Consider the following 20,511-nt stretch of genomic DNA (forward strand, 5'->3'; position numbering starts at 1 on the left):
CCTTTCATGACAAACAAAGAGTTATAATGTGTCATGTGTTGCTTTCCCCATGCAGTATAATATCTGACATCTCTGTGCTTAAACTCAAAGTGGACAAGTGCTCACGTCAAGACAACCTCTTCATGAAGAAGGTGCTCATCCCTCTCTGACACACTCATTCCGCTGTCATTTTATCCATCACTAGAGTCAGTGGCTTTGTTGGGTCTCCTTGAGAGAATGCATGTACTTGTTGGTAGGGCTCATTCTGGGATCAGTTTTTAAGTGTTTTGACTGTTTCTCACTGTTTCAGCATTCTCAGCACCTATACAGACACATCTACCTGTGCTGTAAGGAGCAGAGCAGTGTGCAGCCTCACTTTGAGAAGCTCTACTCACTCCTGGCTCTCATTAGTATGGAGCTGGCCAACGAAGAGGTGGTGGTGGACATGATCCGTGTAGCTCTCGCTCTCCAGGTGAGCCCTTATTGTGTTTGCTCTCTTAAAGGCTTAGTTCACCCAAAAATGAAAATGTTCTCATCATACTCACTCTCATGATATCCCAGGTGTGTATGACTTTCTTTCTTCAGCAGAACACATTTGAAGAAAAATATCTCAGCTCAGTGGATCCTTCAAATGCAAGTGGAGGGTGATACGCCATTTGAAGCTCCAAATAGAACAGACAGTCAGCATAAACGTCATCCATACAACTCCAGCAGTTAAATTAATGTCTTGTAATGCGATAGAATCGTAAGAATACGTAAGTCATTTTTAATGATAAACCATCGCCTCCGGTCAGCAGCTGAGAATGCACCATTATAAGTAAACAAACAGGTACAAATACAGATCTAAACCAAATCCAGCTAAGCTTCTGTACAGCCTTCCTCCTCCTCAGTTGTAAACAGCGATGCTCTTCCGTGTGTCACACGTGCCTCAGTTCTCTGGTGAACATGCCAACGTGATTGTCACACGCGCATACTGCTGCTGACCTGAAGCGATGGTTTATAGTTTAAAAAGTACTTAAATATAGATCTTTTTTCACACCAAAAGTGTTTGTGTTACTTTAATTTTAACCGCTGGTGTCGTATGGATGATGTTTATGCAGACTGTTTGTTCTTGTTTGAGCTTCAAAAGTCTGATCACCATCCACTTGCATTTTAAGGACCTACTGAGCTAAGATATTTTTCATTTTTTCTTCAAATGAGGGTGAGTAAATTATAAGAGAATTTCCATCTTTGGGTGAACTAACCATTTAATGCCTATAAGTCTGAATATATTGTATAGATGTAACGGTTTAGTGGGATACCTCGGTTATTTTACAAAAAACACTGTATCCGCAAAGCAACCAGCATTGTGGACGACCCCACACACCCCTCACACAAACTCTTTACCCTCCTCCCGTCTGGCAAGAGGTACCGAAGCATTCGGGCCCTCACGGCCAGACTGTGTAACAGCTTCTTCCCCCAAGCCATCAGACTTCTCAATACTCAGAGACTGGTTTGACACACACACGTGTCCTGAGTTGCACTTTAATAACTGTCACTTTATAACTGTCTGCTACCTCAATAACTGCTATGTGCATAGAACATTATCTCATAGTATGTTATGTTTACATTTTAGAAACTGTCATCTTTTGCACTACTGAGTACTGGTCGGCGCTGCACTGTCTATTGTCCTGTTCATTGTCAGAAATTTGTTGTACTGTCCTGTACTTTTTGCACATGTTTGCACGTGCACTTTATATAGGTATATATAGGTAGTTTATATAGGTATTTTATTTTGTTGTGTAGTCTCATGTGGTCCTATGTTGGTCCTTTGTTGTTTTTATGTAGCACCATGGTCCTGGAGGAACGTTGTCTCGTTTTGCTGTGTACTGTACTAACTGTATATGGTTGAAACGACAATAAAAACCACTTGACTTGACTTGACTTGACTTATAAAACAAATGGATTCCATACCATTGACATCTCATTCACTGTATTGTATGAATGTAGTTATTTTTTTTCTGAACTTTTCTAATATCCAGAATCAGCTACACAGACAGACAGAATTGGCTACATTTACACTGCATAATATAAACTTGAAGTGATAAAACTGCAGATAAAAAATAATAAATTTTTCAGGAGGTATTGTTTAGAATCAAACTAAATTACTAAATCAATCAATTACTAAATCAAATCAGTAACTAAACTGTTAACCTGGGCAGTTATCATTACAAAGTATTTGTTTTTTGATTTTGTTAAGTAGATTTGTATTTTTATTTTAAAGTATTTATTTCAAAATCATGTTTGATAGTATTGCATACAATTAAATTGCAGGATGGAACATACTTTTTTTTGTCTAAATTTAGCTGTAACTAAATATTAAACTGTTAATAAGAGTAGCAATGCACTTTATTAGCATAATGAAGTGTCTTTTTTTTTTATCATCTCAAACTGTTTAATGCCTAATATATAGTACTTTTCTTTCCATATAGAAGGCTATGTTCATTTGTTTTTAATTGTTCAGATGACGAACAGTTAATTTAGGTATAATTTTTTTCCCAACAAATTACAGGAATTTGGCCTCAGATTAATTTAAGTGTGCAATTTTGTTTTAGAATGTTGTACTTTTATGTTTTTTGGTTGCGTTGTACATGGTATGAAAAGGCCTTTAAAGTACTTTGTGGAAAAACGCTACCAGTCTGGAAACACCTACTTATTCTTTATTACTTAATATTTCCACATTTTAGAATAACAGTAAAGTCATCAAAACTACAAAATAACTCAAATATAAGTATGGAAAATATGTAATATGTGGCCAAAACATGTTAAACAAATCAAAACTATCTTATATTGTAGCTTATTGTATATTTTAGATAGATTTTGCCTGAATACAGCTCTGCACACACTGGGCTGGGCATTACCTCAACCTTAAACTTTTTATACCATGTCAATCTGTGTCCAGGACTTGGCCCTGAGCAGTGAGGAGACGTTACCGGTGTATAACCGCTGTGCTGTCCATGCCTTGTCTGCTGCTTACCTCAATCTCATCAGCCAACTCACCACTGTACCAGCTTTCTGCCAGCATGTCCATGAGGTCTGTACCACACACACCTTGTCAATAGGCTTGGGATGGAATAGAAATAGGGCTGCTCGCTGCACAATAGTCTTTATCTTTTCAAACATATACTCACCAAGCACTTTATTAGGGACACCAGTATACCTACCTATTCATGCGATTATCTAATCAGCCAATTGTGTGGCAGCAATGCATAAAATCACCCGTATCTGGTCAGGAGCTTAAGGTAATATTCACATCAACCATATGTGTTTTCGACTGTGGCATGATTGTTGGTGCCAGATGGGCTGGTTTGAGTATTTCTGTAACTGCTGATCTCCTGGGATTTTCACACTCAACAGTCTCTAGAGTTTACTCTGAATAGTGCAGAAAAAACAAAGAACATCCAGTGAGCGGCAGTTCTGCGGATGGAAATGCCTTATTGATGAGAGAGGTCAACGAAAAATAGTCAGACTGGTTTGAGCTGACAGAAAGGCTACGGTAACTTGGATAATACCTCTGTACAATTGTGGTGAGCAGAATAGCATCTCAGAATGCAAAACACATAAAACCTTGAGGCAGATGGGCTACAACAGCAGAAGACCATAGTGTTCCTAATAAAGTGCTCGGTGAGTGAATTTCTCAACACAACTTTGGTAAAGTGTGAGTGGCAGGTTAAATTAAAGGGGGTCACACAATGGACACGTCTGGTGGACGATATGGCGCCTTCTAAAATTGGAAGCAATTATTTTCTACAAAGGTATCGAAATTCTGCTGTGCAACGGAATGCAACTCGTATAATTTTCCATAACATTTTATCCAAATCAGTATCAATGGACAAATATGATTTACTCTATCCATCACTGGATGATATATTGTGTGTATGTATCTTTCATATAGCCTACGCAATGTATTTTCAGTTAAAAGTATATCGTTTTGTGGTTTGACAGCTTGAATGAAAGACTCCTCCAAGGCTACATACAGCCAAATTGCATAATAAACGTTGCCATTTCAAATCGTACAGTTTGTTCAGTTACACCAGTTTCATATACTGATCTACAAACTCATCATCGTCACTTTGTTCATTCTTGATGCACAAAAACCTTCGTAAATTTGGACTGCCATCTGCTGTGCCACATCAGATCGTCCTGTGTGTGTGTGTGTGTGTGTGTGTGTGTGTGTATGTGTGCCTGTGACTTTCCTACCCCCGACCGGCTTTAGTAAATGCTATATCATCCTCTTTTGGTCTCTCAATGCTATTACACCAGTATGTTAAACAGAAGGCCAACTGAGTGAATTGTAAAGCATACAAATTGGGTTTCTATTTGATTCTGTTTTATGTCGTCTAATTTTAATATATCGATGCCTTAAAAATATAAATATAAAATTATGTTTCGATAAATAATAAATATATAACTTTTTTTGACATCCCTACTTGTTTGCTTGTTTTTACAAATTGTATTGCATTGAAATGAATGAATAAAATTGTTTCAACCTTTATGCAGGTAATTGAAATGAGACAAAAAGACATTCATTACTTGTTACCAGAGGATGTCTTCATTGAAAACCCAAAGTAAGACCATGAGTCAACTGAGTTGCCTTTTTGATATATTTTTGTATTGGTAAAACATGTCTGGACTGATGATTTGCTTGTTCTCTGTTGATTTTCAAGAATTCCTAAGACACTCGAGAAGCTAGAGGGGGATGTTTTGTTCCAGCAGGTTAAGATCACAGAAGTTCTGGGAGGAAGTGGCTACAACACTGAACGACTGGCCACACCTTATGTCCCACAGTTCACTGGTACATGTAAAATCTTTTTTACCACATCATATGTAACCGGTCCTGGTCGACCCACTCCGAGTGGGAATCGAACCGGCGTCAGCCAGCATGGGAGGTGGGCACGCTAATGAGGCTAAAGGCTACAGCCCCTAGCGTCAGTCACTAGTGTGCCTCTTTAGGCAAGGGGAGTGAGATTTACACATACCATACTGCTATCACATACCAGATGGCTCCCGTTACACATACACCATGTAACATATTTAAAGCTTTTCAAATGTACGTTTGAGGAGACTTCAGAATTTTCATTCTTTTTTTTTTCTCCCGTTTCTCCCCAATTTGGAATGCCCAATTCCCAATGTGCTCTAAGTCCTTGCGGTGGCATAGTGACTCACCTCAGTCCAGGTGGCGTGATTGACTGCATCTGAGGCAGTCAATCCGCGCATCTTATCACGTGGCTTGTTGACCGTGTTACCGCGTCGGCATCCATGCACAACTCACCAAGGTTGAGAACCACATTAAAGCGACCACAAGGATTATAGCCACATTATAGCTACCCTCCTGGGCCAATTTAGTTGCTTAGCAGACCTGGCTGGGGTCACTCAGCATGACCTGGATTCAAACTCGTGACTCCTGGGGTGATAGTGAGTGTCTTTACTTGCTGAGCTACCCAGGCCCTCTTAAATTTTCTGAGTGTCTTTTTAACACTTTTTAACTCATCACTGCATGCTATTCTATAGAGAAAAAAAGTTTTTTTTTTGTAGTCTTTAACCTTTTCCACCTCTGAAACAACTTTTCCACTGACATGGAAATCAAGGTCATGTGGGCAGGGAAAATTTATATTAACCAAATATATAATAGCCTAACATGTTTCACTTGTCATGATCTAATCAAATCCTTATTCATTAAAATCAAGTCCTGCCCTGCCTTACAGAAGTTATATGTGCTGCACATGCCTTTCATCTTGTCTTCAACAATCTATTTCTCATTGGGAATAAGCAGCTCCTTGGGCTGCAGCAATGAAATCAGAAATTTGCATTGCAGATTAACTGATTGGCTTTAGTCTTTCTAAAGTTGTTTTTGCTTATTAGCCGACTGAAAGAGATTGATCAAATGAACTGTTCAGTTATTCCACACTCTCTCTTCTTAGACGAGGACCGGCTGTCAAAGAGAAAGAGTGTTGGAGAAACAATATCTCTTCAAGTGGAAGTAGAGTCAAGAAACAGTCCAGAGAAAGAGGAGGTAAATTTAAGCACTCACGTGCAGATTTGTAAACATATACTTATGCAGATTTCTATAGTTCCTCTGTTGTTCTCCACACACATTTGCCTCTAAATGTGGACATACCATATACTTCCATTGTTTTTATTGACCATTTCAAGGGCTATTCATCGGTTTAAGGAATAGCCCCATTTTTCTTCCTTGAATATTTCTTTCTAGTTGTCATACTCATTGAAAACAACAGCGGAGGCGCTTTGTAGATAATAACGTTAACGTGATTAACATTACTAACGTAAATATGATTGTCATAAAATATCACTATAAAAATGTGGACCATGTTGTTCGGTGGCTGGATGCTTTCTGGACGCCTGGAACAAACAGAAATTACAACCACAAATGGACGCATGAACCGCATCAGTGAAGCAAAACGGCTGAATACATGTAGTACTAACAACTGTAGCACATATGTTATCACTGGTAAGTGAACAAAATGTTTGCCAACTAATTGTACGTTTGAGATGTAGAGTTCTAAAATGACTATCGATCGCTCCCATTGTAATGAATTATTCTAATTAACTTTTTAGTCATTTAGCAGATGCTTTTATCTAAAACGACTTTCATATTAGGAACACACAAAAAAAATCCTTACCTTGTCCACAGGTCGCACCGACAGCTTCATTGATTATAATAGGAGTGATCCAATTTCCTGATCTTTCCACTGAGGAAATAATTAAAAACATCTAAGCTACAATACAGTTTCATTGTCTCTCGCGTAGATGCTCGGTATTAACAAACACGTTTGATGTTCTTTGAGAAAATATTAACTCTATCATTATATCTTGATATGTTTCAGTCTATTGAGAATATTCGAGATATATATATCTTGAAAATGATGTATTTGCTCTGAAATGCCTCAAAAGTTGTTGTCTTTTTAAATCAGAAGAACTATCATTTTATCCAAACTGATTTGTAGCCAATTAGATTCAGTATTTCGAAGGCACGGAGTAAAAATCTATTTAAAAATAATAAAGGCATGTTTCCCCACAGTTTGTCACTAAATGAACACAAGGGGAATGAGATTTAATCATTTTCATGAATATGTACTTTTATATTTCATACACAATGACACATAGTAGCTTAATAAATAGTATTTACCTTTGCAATTTTTTACCAAACTTTTTTTTGTGAATGAACAAGGCGTACAAAAACGACTCCACATATTTTTTGGAAACCAGTTATATATTGCATAATACTAATTTATTACTGTGGGACCCAGTCAAGTTTATTACTATAATATAATACTGAATTTTCATTTGTTTTATATTCCAAATAATATATTTCTGTCCTGTTTACTTTAAATTCACCTGAAGCTTTTATTTTGACACTGAATGTGCAGTGTGTAGTTTTACAATGTGTCCGCCTCTGGTAAAAAGCTGTCATCTCCTGCTTTTCTTTGAGGATGGTCTCGAAAGTATATTTTGTCAGATACTACTGGGGATAATTAGTCCCCAAAGTATAGTTAAGTGCTAAGTACACACATTTTCTTTATTTGTCCTTGCTCATTATGTTATTTTGTTCTGATGTCATTGTCTTTCCCCACAGAGAACACCAGCTGAAGAAATCACATTTGAAACACTAAAAAACGCCATCGGTGGGTTGATTTATTGAGAGTTAAACTTTCACTAAATTTCCCCTGCAGATATTTGAAAAACGTTCATGTAATGGTGCTGATCATTAGTGCTTGCTTAACTCTTCTACTCTAAGCTTTTGTGTGTGTGTGTGTGTGTGTGTGTGTGTGTGTGTGTGTGTGTGTGTGTGTGTGTGTGTGTGTGTGTGTGTGTGTGTGTGTGTGTGTGTGTGTTTGTGTTTGTGGTTTTTATTTCTCTATCCAGTGGACAGTGTAGGTGTGGAGGAACAGGAGAAGGAGCGCAGGAGACAGGTAGTTGAGAAGTTCCAGAAGGCCCCTTTTGAGGAGATAGCTGCTCACTGCGGTGCCAGAGTGAGTTAACTCACAGCAATGTTCTCTTTTATTTTATACAGAGTGGTTCGAAAGTCTAAATGCACATTTATAACCTGGGATTGTTTTAGGATTTTTTTATTTTTAGAAAAAATTATGCAATCATTTGTGAATTAAGACAAATAATAAGAATGCAAAACAGATGCATTTTCACAGTTTGACCTCACTGTTTGTATCGGGGAAAATGAAAGCCTTGTCTTTTCCCCACATTGATCAGCTCAGTGGTGCAATTGATAGCTAATACTGGTTCTGTATGTTTCCTCCCAGGCGACAATGCTGCAGAGCAAACTTAATCAAATCTTTGAAATCACAATCAGGTAGGTTGTAGCATGGCTCTTTTAAAGTCAGCTCGGCACTATTATCCATCTCTCGTAAAGATTTACTTGTGCTGATTAATCTTATCTTTTCTGTCTTTCTTGCTCCCAGGCCTCCTCCCAGTCCATCTGGAACTATCACATCAAGTTACGGCCAAACCCAGAGTCGCTCTGTGCCCGTTTATGAGATGAAGTTCCCAGACTTGTGTGTTTACTAGTGCAGCTCAACTCAGGTAGCAAACAGAGAAGCAGTAGAACCATGTTTTAATGTTTTTAATGTAAGAAAACTGACAGATCTCCCCCCTTTTCTATGGTATGTGCATCACTGCAGTCGTTTTCTTGTTTTCCTACAGTATGTCAACACTGTGACTAGTGTAGACACCTCATCTAACGTGAGAATATTTTATAACTTTTAATACCTAATTTGGGTTAATTCAGTTGGGTTCATTTCTGATTCATTACAGTGTGTTTTCCCTATTTACAGATTTAATCAGGATATTCTTTATGATATTCTGGTCCTCCACAATAATACCACCTCAACTATATGTATTTGAGCAAGTATTGCAGAAAAATCCTAGCTCAACAGTGGCACAATATTATTGGTGAATCTCACCAAACCTTTCATGAACATACACTTGTCATATTTCACTTCAATACCAACAGAAAGAATAAAGAAATTATACTTTGACAAATTAGAAAATGAACCCTGGTTTATGGACTATTAAAATACTTTCCATTTTGCCATGATTTTCATAAATGTTTCATAATATTTTCACCCCAAATTCTCATTATTGTAATGGAGAAAAAATGTCATTCTCATTACTGTAATCGAGAGGGAAAATCTCATTCTCATTACTGTAATGGAGAAAAAAATATCTCATTCTCATTACTGTAATTGAGAGAAAAAATCTCATTCTCATTACTGTAATGGAGAGGGAAAATCTCATTCTCACTACTATAATGGAGAGGGAAAATCTCATTCTCACTACTGTAATGGAGAAAAAAAAATCTCATTCTCATTACTGTAATTGAGAGGGAAAATCTCATTCTCACTACTGTAATGGAGAGGGAAAATCTCATTCTCACTACTGTAATGGAGAAAAAAAATATCTCATTCTCATTACTGTAATGGAGAGGGAAAATCTCATTCTCACTACTATAATGGAGAGGGAAAATCTCATTCTCACTACTGTAATGAAGAGGGAAAATCTCATTCTCATTACTGTAATGGAGAAAAAAAATATCTCATTCTCATTACTGTAATTGAGAGAAAAAATCTCATTCTCATTACTGTAATGGAGAGGGAAAATCTCATTCTCACTACTATAATGGAGAGGGAAAATCTCATTCTCACTACTGTAATGGAGAAAAAAAATCTCATTCTCATTACTGTAATTGAGAGGGAAAATCTCATTCTCACTACTGTAATGGAGAAAAAAAATCTCATTCTCATTACTTTAATTGAGAAAAAATCTCATTCTTATTACTGTAATGGAGAAAAAAAATCTCATTCTCACTACTGTAATGGAGAAAAAAATCTCATTCTCATTACTGTAATGGAGAAAAAAAATCTCATTCTCACTACTGTAATGGAGAAAAAAAATCTCATTCTCATTACTGTAATGGAGAGGGAAAATCTCATTCTCACTACTGTAATGGAGAAAAAAAATCTCATTCTCATTACTGTAATTGAGAGGGAAAATCTCATTCTCACTACTGTAATGGAGAAAAAAAATCTCATTCTCATTACTGTAATTGAGAGGGAAAATCTCATTCTCACTACTGTAATGGAGAAAAAAAATCTCATTCTCACTACTGTAATGGAGAAAAAATCTCATTCTCATTACTGTAATGGAGAAAAATCTCATTCTCATTACTGTAATGGAGAAAAATCTCATTCTCACTACTGTAATGGAGAAAAAAAATCTCATTCTCATTACTGTAATGAGAGGAAAATCTCATTCTCACTACTGTAATGGAGAAAAAATCTCATTCTTATTACTGTAATGGAGAGGAAAAATCTCATTCTCACTACTGTAATGGAGAAAAAAATCTCATTCTCATTACTGTAATTGAGAGGAAAATCTCATTCTCACTACTGTAATGGAGAAAAAAATCTCATTCTCATTACTGTAATTGGAGAAGGAAAATCTCATTCTCATTACTGTAATGGAGAAAAAAATCTCATTCTCATTACTGTAATGGAGAAAAAAATCTCATTCTTATTACTGTAATGGAGAAAAAAAAATCTCATTCTCACTACTGTAATGGAGAAAAAAAATCTCATTCTCATTACTGTAATTGAGAGGGAAAATCTCATTCTCACTACTGTAATGGAGAAAAAAAATCTCATTCTCATTACTGTAATTGAGAGGGAAAATCTCATTCTCACTACTGTAATGGAGAAAAAAAATCTCATTCTCACTACTGTAATGGAGAAAAAAAATATCTCATTCTCATTACTGTAATTGAGAGGGAAAATCTCATTCTCACTACTGTAATGGAGAAAAAAATCTCATTCTTATTACTGTAATGGAGAAAAAAAATCTCATTCTCACTACTGTAATGGAGAAAAAAAATCTCATTCTCATTACTGTAATGGAGAGGGAAAATCTCATTCTCACTACTGTAATGGAGAGGGAAAATCTCATTCTCACTACTGTAATGGAGAAAAAAAATCTCATTCTCATTACTGTAATTGAGAGGGAAAATCTCATTCTCACTACTGTAATGGAGAAAAAAAATCTCATTCTCATTACTTTAATTGAGAAAAAATCTCATTCTTATTACTGTAATGGAGAAAAAAAATCTCATTCTCACTACTGTAATGGAGAAAAAAATCTCATTCTTATTACTGTAATGCAAATTTTGTACACTCTGTAGTATTGCTGTTAATTTATGATGGTTTAAATTAAAACAAGCATGTTATTACAGTCCATTTTTAATGTAAAACAGTATAATGACCATATTACAGGAATGTGAATCACATTTGAAAGAGTTTACTCTAAAGTCAAATGTCCAGACACATTGCGATAATGAGAATTTGAGGGGTCATTTCTCTTAAATGTCATAAAAATAATGTCATAATTTTAAAATAAATGGTCCTAAAATAAGGCTTAAGCAAAATATAATTTCTTTGTTTTTCTTTGATTTTAGTGAAATGTGGCCTGGAAATGTTTACATGAGAATCATCCTCATACTTTTTAAAGTTTTAAAGTACCTCATGAAAAAAAAGAACATTGTCGTCCTATGGTAAATTCTGACAAATCAATCAAAGCAAAGTTTAAATACATTAGTATAAGTCAACTGATTGTCCTATGAATCTGCAAATAATGTTTACTTTTTGGAGCTAATTTTGGTTTCTAGTATGTTGAGTTTTTGGTAAATTACTTTTTACTTTTTATTTTTATATCATTGATAGCTTTATTTTGTCACCCTGTGCAATCTGTGTAGATATCTGTAGTTCATTGTATTGAGAATATTCAGCTCTAGCTCCAGATAACTGGAGGTGATGTCTGCTCTCTGCTCTTGTTTACATGCTCAACACTGTTGTAACTGACTGGAGTAAAGGAGCTCTGGTGCTGAAGGAAGTATTTAATTAGCACTTTTTACTATTATCAAATTGGACTCATTTGCTTAGCATCTGTAACCTGTAATGCTGTGCTTGTTTTTATGTGCTTCCAAACAGTATTTTTTTAATGTAAGCATTCTCAATGTGTATATAAAGTTATATAAAATTTTATGAATTTATTTAAAAATCCATTCTGATTTAGGCTTGTTTATTGGTAAGATAATTAGTGAATTGGTCTGAATTAGTGTTTTGTGTGTATTTCCACATAATGAACTAAATGGCTTCTTATACCTTCATTTTAAGATGGCTTGTGGCAGATGGGTTTTTTGCTAGCTTGAAGGGTCAGACACAAATAAAGAAAAACAGCATCGCTGTATATCAGGCCCCTTGTCAGACTTATTTTATGAGGTTTTTCTGGTCCTCAAGCTGAAATTTGTTTAGTGGTTGTGTACTGTATATTTAGGTTCTGTTACAGTATGTGTGAGGCCTATTTTTGTATGCATGTGGATTTATACAGTGCCATAGACTGAACTGCTGTGCTTTTTGTTGAAGGTTTTGTCAGTTTGTTATTATTTTTATCATTGTTGATGTAAATGTTTTAAGTGTGACTTTTGAGGAAAAAATTATAAAAACTTTTTTTATAAACATAAAACAAGATTTCAGTTTCAAAGATTTAAAAATCAGTTTCAGTTTTTAATTTCTAACTAATTTTTATTTTTATAAACAGATTATTTTTTTTATTTTTTGCCATGAATTCATTATTTATTTAGATTACATGAACAGGGCAGTAGATATTTTAAATATCCAACAAAAATAACCAGAGATACCTAAAAAGTAACTGATATGATGCATGTAGCTGTCAGTAGTACATTTACCCCAACAGAAGTAGATGAAGTATGCTTAAATTAATTTGCTATATGATTATTCCCTTTTAATCTGATTTAAAGCGCTTGCCCTGATTATATCAATAAATACAGAAGTCCTGTAAGCACTCATTAATACAGTAGTGTGAATACCTCTCACATTACTTCAGCAGTGTAGTTCAGTTTTGTGAGAAGAGTAATTTATGGGCTGCGACGTGTCAGGGTTGGACATTTATTATAACAATGACAATTGAAGTTGTATAATCAAGCTGTTAATGATGTTATGGAATGGTATTGAAGTTTGCTAAATTATGTCACATTGTCTATTTCTTTTTTCAAGTAATGGTCTGTCTGGAATCTGGATGAGCATTATCCCCATCAATAAAACATGACAATGTTTTATTTTGTGTTAACTGCAAATAGACAATAAAACATTTTCAATACGGTGTTGTGTGCACAGTTCTATACAGAAGGCTGTGTTGTTTTAGACTGTGTGTGTGTGTGTGTGTGTGTGTGTGTGTGTGTGTGTGTGTGTGTGTGTGTGTGTGTGTGTATACTGTATATATGTATATACATTTTAATTATGAGAACATTAAAAAATAAATGAATAATTCAACATGTTTTTATTCTATATTTTAATGTAACACAATTATATAATATTATATTATAGTATAATATTCTATATTTTAATGTAACACAATTATATAATATTATACTATAAGAAGATAATATAGTACTATAATAAGTTAATATTACATTAAATTTATAATTATAAGAATATGTATATGGTAAAATTATTTATTGTGAAGTTGCATGTATGTGTATATATAACAATAAACCATAGTAACAATAAACAAAATATAGTATTAAAGAAATATTCAATATATTATTAAATAACACTTTATTTAATATAAATATAAACAATCATGAATTAATACTATAAATATTTTAGAATGTACATTTTATATGAGTAACCGGGTATATAAAAAAGTTTGCAGTTTGTGTTGATCCTGATCGTCAAACACTAATATTTTCTGATACCGATATTCTCAACAATATAGTGTGCATGTCTGCATTCATTTTGTATACTCCAGGATAAATTGATCATGCAAATACTCATAAATCCACAGCTTGCAACATTGCAAATTTGTTTTAATGTATTTCATGTACAGTATATTACAACAGAACAAACTAAACTAGACGAATACCCAGCATTTCTGAAAATCCCAGAGATGTGATCAAGTACAGTGCAAGTGTGTGTAAATGAATCGTGAATGACGAGCAATGAGCTTTCGTTGTCTGAATGAAGCCTGTTTTGCATAATGTGAAATACCCTTTGTGACATTTCCCTTTTTTATTTTTTTTTCTGTTCTAGTTTTTCCAGAAGATAAAATTTTGGTTCAAAAGTAGCTTTTAACATGAAGGTTAAATGTTAATAATAAAATTTGAATATGTTCAATACCCAACCCCCATTAATTAATATTAATATTCTGTCCATTCTCTGTCCTCTCTTAATTTTTGAACTGGTGTCCGTATTTAACGCTGATGTTTCTTATCAGCGAGAGCAGAGGCGTGTGGGATTGCTCTGTATAGGGCTTCTTGAACCATCTGTAGCGTTTGTCAGGAGGAGCGTTCATACGATATTTTCCATTGGTCTTCACATTGTTCCTCTGTTGACCATCCAGGATGGCACCCTGCCCTCGCTTAACACGGAAGGTTTCCATGGACTCCTCTGGCTCCTTTTCAATGGCGTTGTTGAACAATTTGATGGGTCTGCGTTTGCGGCCCATGGGTTTACCCCAGCGGAAATGCTCCATAGAGTACGATCTCCTCTCCTCGCTGTGGGAAGTTTCTCCAGTGGGGTTTTGGGCCTCGGATGAACCAGGAGCCAGAGCAGATAAGATTAGACCCAAACTCAGGCTCTGTTCTTCAACCTCTTCCTCATTGTTTTGCTGTTCAGAGGAAGCAACTGTTCCATATTCGGAAACGTCCTGCTTAGGTCTGCATTGCCTAATACACTGCTGCAAAGTCAGGACAAACAACAAGATGACATAAATAATGTTAAAGGATTAGTCTACCCAAAAAAATTTTTATTTGTCATTATTTACTCTTGCTGTTCCAAATCCATATGACTAGCTTTCATGTATTGAACATAAAAGTTTCAAGTATGTTTAAGGGTTTTCAAGCATAACATCCAAGCGCCACACAGTAAAAGTGAATGGGCGTTCTGCTAAACTGAAAATTAAAATTCTGTCATCATTTACTCACCCTCATGCCATCACAAATGTGTATGACCTTTCTTCTGCAGAACTCAAATGATGATTTTTAGAAGACTTTCTCAGCTCTGCGCTGACAAGTGAATGGGTGCCAAAATTTTGAAGCTCCAAAATCCACGTAAGGGCAACATAAATGTACTCCAGACAACTGTTGTGGTTAAATCTATATCTTCAGAAGCGATATGATAAGTGTGGAATGGAAACAGATCAATATTTAAGTCCTTTTTTACTATAAATTCTCCACCATGCTTAGTCAATCTCCACCTCACTTTCCCATTCTCTTTCTGTTTTGAAGGAGAATTTGTGATAAATGATCTGTTTCTCAACCACACCTATCATAATGTGTCTGAACACTAGGATTTAACCACTGTAGTCCTATGGATTACTTTTATGATCCGTTTATGTGGATGTAAGGCTGGCACCAGGATGTCTGCACCCAAAAGGCTCTGTGAGAGCCAATGTCATAAAACTCTCACGCAGAAGAGCATCTCCGCCTGAGACTACACACCCTACTGATTAAGGACCATAATACGCAAATCTCTCTCACCTCTGGTCAATTTCAGGTCACCAAGTTATGACTTATCCTGTTCTATAATGTTTCAGGTTGTCTGATCATACATGTTTGGTATCATTCAAGAGGTCTCAGTGCAACTGGTAAAACGGTCTCATTCCCTTTCAGCAAAGTCAAATCACAAGTAAGATTTAAGAACTTAGTAAAATACTGTATTCTATCAGGGGCATGCTCTCACAGAGACCAGATGCTGTATGCCGATTAGGTGCATTCTTTGTAAACATCAAACGACCAACTCAATCACAAGTTTCAAAGGTCTACTTACAACCTACTAAATTGTAAAGCAAATCCTGAATAACATCAAACACATCTGAAATAACAATAAAATCATTTGGTACTTAAGGCGAGATGACAAAGGCATCATAGAGTCTGTAGTCCGATATCCCACACAATTACTGTGTGTAGTTTTCCATTGCCAGGAATGTTTCTTTGACTTGTCTTTTATTTTTAGGAATGTTTGTTTATTCTGATCATTTGTGAAATTGACTTTTTAATTGATTGATTTTGTAACTTGCGTTTTAAATCCTACCTGGCAAATAAATTGTTACTTTTTGATTTATTCTGGATTCCTCTGAAATCTTTTATCACTGGTAGATTCGAGGGACGCCTTTTGTTACTGCAAACTTATGTCCAGGATAACGATCATACTGGAGCTTTTGAATAGGAGATAACCACGTTAGACTACCAGTAACTGCTTATCACCATCTTAGCAAGTTGTATGAAACATGACTAAACAAATTTAGGATCTGGTTATGAGCAAGCAGTAGGCGGCCGAACCAGATGATATTAGTAAACCTTGCAACCGCTGACTTTGTACGGAACTGGCGATTTTGTATTCGTGAGATCTAAGTAATTAATTGGCCGACATATGACTCTAAGCGACAATCGGGACCCGAATGATAGGATAATGAATGTTGGGATGATTCAGAGTAATCAATAACTTAAAAAGATTCAATTAAAAGAATGATCAGAAATGAATTAGAGTTTAAATCTAAATTAGAGGTTCAACTTAAAGTTGGAGTCAAATTGAGTCAATTGATGTGGTGGTGGCATAGTGGGCTAAAGCACATAACTGATAATCAGAAGGTCGCTGGTTCGAGCCCCACAGCCACCACCATTGTGTCCTTGAGCAAGACACTTAATCCAGGTTGCTCCGGGGGGATTGTCCCTGTAATAAGTGCACTGTAAGTCGCTTTGGATAAAAGTGTCTGCCAAATGCATAAATGTAAATGTAATTGATAAAGTGTTTTTGTCAGCGCTCAGAAAAGACAGAACAACGCAGAAACCTTCAGCCATTCTATTTGAATCCGCCATCAGACCAATAGTTTTGCTTTTACCCCTTTTTACATCGATTTTGGAGCTTAAAGGTTTTGGCACCCATTCACTTGCATTGTGACCAACAGAGCTGAAATATTCTTCTAAAAATCTTCATTTCTGTTCTGCAGAAGAAAGTAAGTCTTTCACATGGATGCCAGGGGGTGAGTAAATCTTGAGAGCATTTTCATTTTTGGGTGAACTATCCCTCAGTGTTGACAGTTTCTTATAACTACTTATGGTCAATTTCAACGGCTGTGGTTCAGGTGGTAGAGCGGGTCGGCTGCCAATTGCAGGGTTGGCGGTTCGATTCCCGGCCCACACAACTCCACATGCCGAAGTGTCCTTGGGCAAGACACTGAAACCCTAGTTGCTCCCAATGGCAGGCTAGAGCCTTGCATGGTAGCTCTGCAGCCATTGGTTTATGAGTGTGAGAGTGAATGTGTGTGTGAATGGGTGATTGAGACACAGTGTAACGCTTAAAGGTTAAAAACAGCACTATATAAGTGCATACTATTTACCATTAAATGCATCTTACCAATATTTGCTCATTAGATGTAAGGCCCATGCAATTGGACAAATCCAAGAAGCGTCCATCTACATATGGGCTGTGAAAACACAAGACGACTGTGGCCAAAAGCCAGGCAGGACACTGCATCTCTACTAAGCGACTGAGAACTGAAGAAACAAGACAAGAAAAGATCTATTTTGTCAGTTGCTTCCATTCCTCCGTTGACATTTAAGTGACTCAGAGTGGAATGCTGTAAAGAAAAGGGATGATATAGAGATTTATTTACTGTGCAGTCAAGGACAGCTTATTTCATTATTCAGATATCTTGAATCACTTTTGGTTTCATTGATTTCTGCACCATGTGGGCAGGTCGTAGATGGTTATGAGAAGCAGATGTCTTTTCGACATGCTTTCAGTCCTCTGCTTTATATTTCAAACTGTAATTGGTGACATTGAAACTGACTATGTAGGTTGCTTAAAAGAATGAAGGGAACTGAACTTATAGATTTTCACTAACACCCTTTGATTTGTTTGTACATGGCCTTAATGGCTAACCTACAAGTTTGTATGGTGACGTCCTCCCACACTTATTTGTGAGCTTGAGTGTTGCAGTGATCCATTTATATCGTTCCCAGACGTCAACTGCACTGTTGAGTCAGGGATGGAAATAAAGCTTTGAAATAAACACCTCTGATTTATTTGCGCCAAAAGAGCTGCTTGATCCTTTGATGTACAACATCGTTTCACAGTGACTAATCAAGATCTAAGAATGTTCTCCATAAACCAGACAAAGTTGATTAAGTAATTTAAAAAGAATTCCCTTTAGTTGTAATTAGCATAATTAGAAATGGTTTGATGATTCATCCTGGCTTCGCACGTCACTCATTTAGGGATCTACATCAGATTCACAGATATTCCAAAAGTTTATGCTAATTTCCCCTAATAATACAAGTTATGCCTTTTTCATTATTACTAGTGGAAGAATCATCAAAAAAACAAACAATAAATTATAGTTTCAATTCTGAACAAAATACTAAATATATTTAAAAAGTAAAATATAAAAATGTATCCATAAAAATACTGTGTCATATATGCAAACAATATTTACTAATTGTCTTAATATGTCTTAGACGGTGCTCTCCAGTGTCAGAAATGTACTTGTTTTTTTTTATGAAGGGGCAATATTTGTCCCTGGATTAGATTTTTAGGGGCATTTTTTTTCCTTGATGATTGCATATGATTTTCTAACTCATTTTAAAAATCTCATTCATTGACCTCAGTTTAATACATTCATTAATATAACTGATCAAGATTTAGAATTAATTACCTTTGACTCTAAAAATGCAATCAACATCAACTCTTATTTTATGCCATAATATGTATAACTAGGACTATAGTAGAATATTAAGAACTATATCAAAATGTACAGATACAAAAACAAAATAATTTATTACAATAGTTTTTTTTTTGTCCCAACATTTGTAATTTTGTCATTTTATAGATAACCATAGGTAAGTCTCTTATTATTTTTGCTATTGCTGCTATTTGAATTTCCCTTTGAAACATGTATTTTTTTTATTATTGAGATTTAATAAGGAAAGTCTAAAGAGAGCCATGATATATAATATAAATGATAAAAGTTGTTTTCAAAAGGATCAATAGTTTTATCTTACCCCCTAATGCATGCTGGATGAATCACATTTCATATATATATATATATATATATATATAGATAGATAGATAGATAGATTGATTTATGATAGATTTTTTTGTTTGTGTATTAATTGAATATTAGAAATAAAACCGATCAAATATATTTTGTGATGCTGTTCATAAGCCTTATAAGCAGATGCAGTTATTGCCACCAAGCAATGCATGCATAGCAAATACACAAACGTTTGTAAAAAACATAAACTACCAAATTCCACTTTCCTACCTTTCTTAACTTGCAGATGATTTGGATTTCTAAGTCTGTCTTCAGTCTTCTTTGGATCTCAAGCCCTTGTCTAAGTTAAGCTCAACTCGTTGCCTCCACGGTTCTGTTTTTCTCTCTATCTCTGATCACTTTTCTGACGTTTGTGAATTGATCTCTCTCTTATTTTTTCTCAATAAGGACTGGTCTCTTATATACTCACAGGTGCCTGGCAACCCCTCAAGGCTGATAGAAGATGATCAGGTGGGTCTCTGCTGAGGTGGGGTTAGACAGACAGAGGGAGGGAGGTATTATACTTATAACAAACAAACATTCATACTTATTAGTCCTCATCATTCCTCTCTATTCTTTGACATGTCAAAATGTATCAGTTATTAAGAAATATTTTATAAATAAAGATATTAATTTATTTTTAGTGTTTGTTTTTCTCTGCTGAGGTTGGGAGGGGGGATACACTAGGGAAATAACTAATAAAATAACAAACCGTTCATACTTGATCTTCTTCATACCTCTCCGTTTTGTGACGTATGAAGATGCCCACAGTAGTGACAGTGTTTTATCAATCACATTCTGGGGATCTCTTTATTCCTTGCAATCTGAGGCACCTGTAAGCTGTTTTGGGTGAAATCTAACTCTTGGATTTGACAGGAAATTGAAGAGGAATGATGCACATCATGATTACACATCACAGTATATAATAACAACATATAAGCAGTCTGGAAAACAATTAGGCTGACTAGATGTGCTTTTGTGATAAAAGACTCTTTGGATGTTTGCCGTCAAGTTCAAGCCAAACAAATATTCTTTTAAATTTTAAAGACATTTCCCTCTTTATTTTTATGTTTCTTTTAATACACTAAAGCCCATTTATGCTTTAAGGTTCATCAACAGCTAATATAACTAGAAAGTACATTTCCTGAAGAAAATGTGAGTGGTGCTTGCCGTGGCAAAATTCGTCAAATAGCATTTTATAACTTGTTGCTAAGCACTAAAATAATGGTAATAGAATGTTGCTGACATGTGTTTTTCATGATGGAAGCATGTAGGTGTTATGTTTGTGTTACCATGATGCCAACACGTTTTTATAATGTTTTAGAACTTCACAAGGTGATGCTAGCATGTGTTAGCATG

At 35.5% G+C, this 20,511-nt stretch overlaps 2 protein-coding genes across 2 annotated transcripts in view; one reads left to right on the forward strand and one right to left on the reverse strand.

Moving 5' to 3' along the window:
- efr3bb (EFR3 homolog Bb (S. cerevisiae)) overlaps window positions 1-10,129 on the forward strand; it is a 52,792-nt gene extending 42,663 nt beyond the window's left edge. The window contains exons 15-24 of the mRNA XM_052098292.1: window positions 56-131; window positions 290-451; window positions 2,921-3,052; window positions 4,519-4,586; window positions 4,686-4,813; window positions 5,940-6,031; window positions 7,613-7,661; window positions 7,903-8,009; window positions 8,295-8,344; window positions 8,454-10,129. Of these exons, the coding sequence (XP_051954252.1) occupies window positions 56-131; window positions 290-451; window positions 2,921-3,052; window positions 4,519-4,586; window positions 4,686-4,813; window positions 5,940-6,031; window positions 7,613-7,661; window positions 7,903-8,009; window positions 8,295-8,344; window positions 8,454-8,559 (970 nt within the window). The 3' untranslated portion in view covers window positions 8,560-10,129. The remainder of the gene's footprint in view (window positions 1-55; window positions 132-289; window positions 452-2,920; window positions 3,053-4,518; window positions 4,587-4,685; window positions 4,814-5,939; window positions 6,032-7,612; window positions 7,662-7,902; window positions 8,010-8,294; window positions 8,345-8,453) is intronic.
- Window positions 10,130-14,286: 4,157 nt separating this feature from the next.
- On the reverse strand, window positions 14,287-19,507 carry LOC127623786 (pro-opiomelanocortin-1-like). Its single transcript, XM_052098298.1, has 3 exons — window positions 19,384-19,507; window positions 17,475-17,614; window positions 14,287-14,796 (listed from the first exon to the last, which is right to left on the reverse strand). The coding sequence occupies exons 2-3, from the start codon at window positions 17,592-17,594 to the stop codon at window positions 14,287-14,289; spliced, it is 630 nt and encodes a 209-aa protein (XP_051954258.1). The 5' UTR covers window positions 17,595-17,614; window positions 19,384-19,507.
- Window positions 19,508-20,511: the final 1,004 nt, after the last annotated feature.

This window comes from Xyrauchen texanus, chromosome 30, assembly GCF_025860055.1.
Source record: "Xyrauchen texanus isolate HMW12.3.18 chromosome 30, RBS_HiC_50CHRs, whole genome shotgun sequence".
Taxonomy (NCBI): domain Eukaryota; kingdom Metazoa; phylum Chordata; class Actinopteri; order Cypriniformes; family Catostomidae; genus Xyrauchen; species Xyrauchen texanus.